This window comes from Triticum aestivum, chromosome 4A (assembly GCF_018294505.1).
Source record: "Triticum aestivum cultivar Chinese Spring chromosome 4A, IWGSC CS RefSeq v2.1, whole genome shotgun sequence".
In the NCBI taxonomy this organism is placed as follows: Eukaryota; Viridiplantae; Streptophyta; class Magnoliopsida; order Poales; family Poaceae; genus Triticum; species Triticum aestivum.
The window spans coordinates 702,773,514-702,780,524 of NC_057803.1; the positions used below are offsets into that span (position 1 = coordinate 702,773,514).

General features: G+C 51.4%; 1 protein-coding gene across 1 annotated transcript; it reads right to left on the reverse strand.

Annotated features, from left to right (window-relative positions):
• Positions 1-4,650: 4,650 nt before the first annotated feature.
• Positions 4,651-6,633, reverse strand: LOC123084337 (protein LYK5-like). Its single transcript, XM_044505997.1, has one exon. It carries the CDS (start codon positions 6,631-6,633, stop codon positions 4,651-4,653), a length of 1,983 nt encoding a protein of 660 aa, XP_044361932.1.
• Between the last annotated feature and the right edge of the window lie 378 nt (positions 6,634-7,011).

Consider the following 7,011-nt stretch of genomic DNA (forward strand, 5'->3'; position numbering starts at 1 on the left):
CCTCGCCGTCGACCCGTTCGCGATGACGTCCTCCTTCAGAGGAACCATGTTCGGGACTGGGCTCCCCCGGGCTGGCACTGGGAGGTGCTACCTTCAGGGGCTCGCCGCTTGGTGAGGAACCCTCCCCCGGGTCCTGTAGTCGACCCTGAGCTTCTTTGGTGGCGTTCGCATGGGCCACTTTCGATGCGGAGGGAGTCGGCCCCGCCTGAAGTGGTGCGTCGCCGTGTCAGGGAGGGGGACAAGCACATCCGTCGCTACATGGCTGCTATGGACGTCAGGTTCTCCAATACCTGGCAGGTTCTTTCGGGAGATGACCGGAGCTACGATCCTGTGATGGTTCCCTCTCTTTGGGTGTCCATCGCCCGCGCCTCAGGAACCGCGAGTGGCCTAGATTATTATGTAGTATATCTTTATTAGCTAGCTGGCTAGTGGTGTATTCGATATATAATATTCGAGATTATATATATTATTCGAGACAATGTATTCGAGATTATATATTATTCGAGACAATGTATTCGAGATTATATATTATTCGAGACGATGTATTCGAGATTATGTATTATTCGAGATGATGCATTCAAGATTATATATTATTCGAGACGATGCATTTGAGATTATATATTATTGAAGATGATGCATATTATGTACTACGATTCCGTTTTTCCTTATTGATTGTATGCATGCATTGTAATTTGAATACTAATTTTTTTTATATTTCTTCTGGATTAGTTAAATAAAAGCTATGGCGGACAGTACCGGCAGAGAGGGAGAAGAGGCCCTATTCGAGATCATATGCTCCCCTCGCGGGCCAGATGATCAGAATGAAGAAGATGACAACTCCCAATATCTGAACAATACCGGGGAGGGTGATGATATGATATTCGATCACGGCGACCGAATTGATGAAGTCATGAACTATGATGATGATGAATAAAATGTTGATCTTGAAATAACAGAGACTGGCGTATATTTATATAAGCAGGCATCTTGCGATCATCACATGCTTTAAATGATTTGAAGATATATTGATAAATTGATCTTTCTTCTTTCAGCCCTCCGGATCGAGCAAATCTTCTACAGGCAGTAGGACAATGCGAGGCCCGACCAAAAAGTTGAAGGAGGGCGTAAAATACAACATCAATGCCATCAAAACTAATGGCGAACCACTAGCGCCTAAGAACATTGCAAAGAAGTTTGTTCGTTAGTGCGGAGTTCTTGTGAAGGACCAACTCCCGATCTCCATTCAAGAATGGAAAGAGCCAAAGAAACGTCCAGATCTTACTTTTATCGACGACAGAGCAAAATCTCTACTTTGGGAAAAACTCATGGAACATTTCACCCTACCAGATCATTTCACAGATGCAGATGTGCAGAAAGTCAAGGACGCTACTCTTAGGAAGATGGCAATTGCATTCAACAACCATAAAAAAACTGTATGGGCCAACTACGTCAAAGGAGAAAGAAGACTCCAGAATTCAAGGAAACACTGGAGAAGCAAAGAGAACACTGGCCCACTTTCGTGAAATTCAAGGAATCGGAATTATCTAAGGAACAGTCGAGAAACAACAAGGCCAATGCCGCAAAAAGGAGCAGTTCCATAGGCTGGGGCCAGGTGGCTACGTGGTGGCAATGCCTAAATGGGATAAGTCTTAGCAAGAGATGCAGGCTGCATAGGTCACTCCAGTTACATTGAGCTGGCCCCCCAGGTGCATAACTTGGTTCTATGCGCATTGGGGGGGTGTTGGACCCGAAGACAGGCCAGGTTTCATAGAAGGCATGTCTTAAAGGAGTCGAAGATAAGTTAATTGATGCAATAGAAGATGCTCGAAAGGGGGTGTTCACGCCCAACAGAGAGAATGACGAGCTTACGCGCGCCCTGGGAAATCCTGAACACTCGGAAAGAACACGAGGCAAGGGCATTGTTCCGTGGTATGAGGGCTTTTTGGACTGAAAAGCCGACTACAGAAGCCGTGCGAGAAGGAAGATGGAGGGGGAGAAGAACATGAAGCTGGAGGAGGAGCAGAGGAAGCAGGAAGCAGAACGCCTTCAAGGCCTAGAATCAGTGCACGTGGACTTGGCACTCAAATTCCAGCGGCAGCAGTAGTAGATCGACTCACTTAGCCAGGAAAGGGGGTATCTGCAGCGGCAACAGTTAGCGGATGATCCAGCATTGGATAGCACCGTCCCATCCATGCAGAGAAGCAGGTTCCGTCCCGGGCGACGCACTGGTGGATAGATACCCTATGGATGACATCATGGAGTACACTAACTGTGAGCTACACTTCAAAATGAAGAACATATCCATGAAGGTGGCGGACGTCGATGCTTATACAAATCCCCCCGAAGCAACCTTCCATTGCAACCCGATTCTAGCCGGCTATGCTCGTGTCATGGTTGATGGTGTGGTGGACAAATATTCGGGGCTAGAGCTTGACATTCCTAGAGGTGACAAGGAGTACACACTGGGAGAGGCCATACATCGTATCATCCTATGGAGAAAGGATTGCATCATCTTTCGAAGGCCACTGACACCGCGTCAGCCGACTCCTCCTTGAAGTCCGCCACCGCGTCAGCAGACTCTCGCTCCTTCAAGTCCGGCATAGCGTCAGGCCACTCCTCCTGCTTCAACTCAGCCAACGCGTCAGGCCACTCCTCCTCCTCCAAGTCCACCAACGCGTCAGGCCACTCCTCCTCCTCCAAGTCCGGCACAGCGTCAGGCCACTCCTCCTGCTTCAAGTCCGCCAACGCGTCAGGCCACTACTCCAAGTCCGACACCGCGTCAGGCCGCTCCTCCTGCTCCAACTCCTCCAAGCATTACTCCTCATGGTGAATAGTCCTGATATCGGCTATTTATTAACTCCTTTATTCATTTTCTTTGCCGGCGGGCAGGGCTTGGGAAAAGTTCATCAACGTGACTCCAGGCCAATGGTGAAAAAAGTTGTATTGGTTTCGACCCAAGGTAAGTAATTAAGTAGTACTAGCTAGCTACCATCTCTTTAATTCTTGTTTCAGTACCATATATATGGCCTTCATGAGCGTTTATATCACTAAAGTTTACGGAGGGGTACAATCTATCTCTCGCAACCTTGCAAATATTAAAACAAGATTAATAATCACATGGAAGCTTCAAAGCAATTTAATATGGTGTCAATCTTTTTTGAACTCTTATAAATATTTGAAGGAGATCATCTAAGTTACATAGGTGTTTTAAAATAGTTCCACAGACGTGGTAGGGCTCTCGCATACTAAGATATCAGCAACCAGTTTGGTCTTATTCCATAATAGATCACCTTTAGCACGCCTGGCTACATGAGCAGCACTGATCCAGTTTGGTCTTAATGCACTTCTGTGTCGAGACCAACGATTTAAGTTGCTAGCTATTGCACTTTGTGCCGCTGTCCTTGCTACCACCCCTAGCTATTGCACTTTGTACTGATATCCTAAGTTCCTAACTATGACGGCTATTGCGGCACATAGTCTCCTTATTTGGCATAGCTCGTCATTTGCTATGGTTAAACCTCGTAAGTGCACATGAGACCAAAAAAAAAACATGTAATCATTTGTAAGTTGCTCCAAAACGACTATGTGTACAGGTAACTACTCCCTCCGTTCCTAAATGTAAGTCTTTGGAGAGATATCATTATGAACCACATACAGATGTATATAGATGCATTTTAGAGTATAGATTCACTCATTTTGCTTCATATGTAGTCCATAGTGAAATCTCTACGAAGACTTATATTTAGGAACGGAGGAAGTAATATGGAAAATAGAAAACATAATACATGAAAAAAAGTTTCCCCCGCTTTATATTATAAAGCAACCACACCAACATCAAGCATCATGCAAAGTTCAAAGTTCTAGCATGCAAATGAAGTTGGCCGGTGACTACATCATGAGGAGTCTGACCAACACTCATGATGTCCCAGCCAAAACAATAAAATAAATCATCTATCCATTGATGGATGGATTCAGCTTAGGCTGGTCATAGTGGGAGTAACATAGGTAGTAACATAGATGCCACATAAGCAAAAATGGTGATGTGGCAAGTAGTTAATGAGGAAAGAGGCAAATAGAGTAACATAATATGTTACCATCACATAGCGGTTTCCAATGCATAATGAGTCTACAAAATAATAAATGAAGGCAACTATGTTACCACACCTATGACACTACCCACTATGAAGGTAGTAACATAAACTAGTAACATATGTATGTTACTACTCTAAGTTACTCCCCACTATGACCAGCCTTAGTCCTCCCATGGCGGGTGATATTCTGTTAGGCATTTACTCGGTCTTTTTTTGGGGGTTTTGATGGATGGATTTACTCACGCCAGTTGCAGCATCTTGCATGAAAAACTGTCCCCGATACTATACTCACGTCTATACTGAGTTGCACCATATTTTTTTTTGGTTTTGATGGATGGATGGATTCAGTTTACTCTCGTTTTTGCCAGTTGCACCATTTTTCATGGCCGATTGCAGCATCTCTCGTTTGAGACTATACTGACGTCTCTCGTTTGAGACTGAGTTTTAGACACACCAGTGGATGTTTGTTTTATTTTATTGATGATGGTGCTTGCAACACAAGTCTATAGGACACGCCGATGGTGACCTGCTCTGTGTAAAATGCGTCACTAATGTGGACTTATTGTGCCCGAGCAGGATAGTAGGTGGAGATCCGGTGGCCTGAGGGTCCAATTGTACTATACATCCCCGACAGCGAAAGGAGCACCTTGGACATGGGCGGCCGCGCCCGGGGCTCCCGAGCCACGCACCTCAATGCCAAAGCGAGCATGGCCAACACCACGTCCAGCGGGTACTGCCCGTGCAGCCGGCCATCGATGAACGCCGTCACCCTGTCCAGCAGGTCGTCCTTGGCGTCGTCGCCCTCGCGCAGACGGCCCGGCCGTTCCGCCTCCTCCCAAAGCAGCACCACCTTCCCGTAGTTCCCACGGCCGCCGGAGCCGTCCAGTGCCACCGCCGCCTCCTTCCCTGACAAGAGCTCAAGCAGGACGACGCCGAACGCGAACACGTCGAGCTGGGGGCCGATCAGCCCGTGCTCCACGTACTCGGGCGCTAGGTAACCCTGCGTGCCCACCACGTTCCGGGTCATCCACAGGCCGCCGTCCTCGGCGTCGGCGTCGACAGTGATCGCGCATGCGAGGCCGAAGTTTGAGAGCTTGGCGCGGAAGCACGCGTTGAGAAGGATGTTGCTGCTCTTGAGATTCTTGTGCACGTAGGGAGCGTCCGTGTAGTTGTGCAGGTAGTTCAGCCCCGCTGCCACGTCCAGAGCCACCTGCATGCGCTGGCTCCACCCGAGCACCTCGCCGCCGTGGACGTGGAGCCAGTCGCCGAGCGCGCCGTTCTCGGCGAACTCGAACACCATGTACATGTTGCCGCCGTGCATGCAGATGCCCGACAGGCGGATGAGGCTTGAGTGGTTGAGGCGCCCCAGGACGCTCACCTCGGCCTCAGCGCTGACGTCGTCGCCGGGCACGCGCTTCACGGCCGCGGCACCGCCGTTGATCACCGCGCGGTAGACCGACGAGTTACCGATGCGCTGCTCCCCCGAGAAACCTGATGTAGCCCTCTCTAGATCCCCGTAGTCGTGCATGGTCAGCGACCACACCGCCTCGCGCACGTCCACTGCCTCCACCGTCGGCCACATGAAAGCTCCCTTCGCCGGAGCCTGCCATGAGGTGGTCTTCGTGTTCCGGTGGCCGTGCCGGCAGCACCGACGCCATAGCAAGAAGAGAGCGAGCACGGCACCCAAAGCAAGAGCGCTGCATCCAGCACCAACGCCGACGGTGACCCACCACCGGCTGGATTCACTGGAAGTCACCGGCGGGACCAAATCAGATGACGATGCTGGTGGCGGTGCCGGAGGCTCCGGCAAAACTGCCGCCATTTGAGACGTGGGCGGGTCCTTGAGCGGAACCAGCATGGTGGTGAACGGGAACACGGTGGTGTCGTCCTCGATGCTGTTGGCATGAAGCAGGGCCTGGTGGTCCGCGCCGAAGCGTTTAGCGACGGTGAACGCGTAGTCGTCCCAGTCAAGGACGTAGGTGACGAGGTACCTCACCCCGGCCGCGGCCTGCGCGGCGGACGGGCACGCGCAGCGGAGCGGCACGGTGAGCGCTACGCCGGGGTGGATGTCGCTGTCGCGCGCGGGGTTCTGCGCCATGAGGGCCTGGCAGGTGGAGAGCCCCTGGTACGTCTCGCTGGCGATGGAGAAGTAGGTCTCGCCGCGGAACTGGACGGCGTAGGCGGCGTCGTGCTGGTAGCGGCCGGCGGCCGTGCAGGCGCAGGGGACGGGGACGAGGAGCAGGGTGTTGTTCCTGACCGGGGACGCGACGGGCACGTCGTTGGCCGCGGTGATGGCAGGCGCGCTGGCGTTGAGGAGGTAGGCGACGGTGACTGGGGAGCTGTAGCTCGGCAGGTCGGAGCGGAAGGCGACGTAGGTGGCGCATGCCAGGAGGCTGGAGGTGTTGGTGCAGGTGTAGCCGAGGACGGAGCTGCCGTTGTTGGCGTAGCAGTCGGACTGTGCGTTGGCCTGGTACTCCTGCTGCGCTGCGGCTAGCGGGAACACCGCCAGCGCGAGGAGGACGTGGTGGACGGTGATGGCCATTGCTATGGCGGCTGCTGGGGCATGGCCCGAGATGGGGCATGGTCAAGCTTACTTGTACCTGTCAATGGCAATGGTCACCATGTACTCAGTCAAGTGTGATCGGGACGACTTTTCCAACCATTTGTTGCGCAAGAGCTCAGCTGGCTGGACAAGACAAGAAACCCCACACCAACTTTCAGCTGGGTGGGCCCAGAATCGTCAGCATCCTCCGTGACGTCGTGCCAAGTCTTGTGAAAGAGTACACACGATCTTGGTCGTTTTTTTTTGCGGGCCCACGATCTTGGTCGTTGACGCTAAGGCCCTGTTTGTTTCATAAGTCCTAGGACTTTTTTAAGTCCCAACTTATAAGTTATAAGTCCCTACCTGTTTGTTTACAGG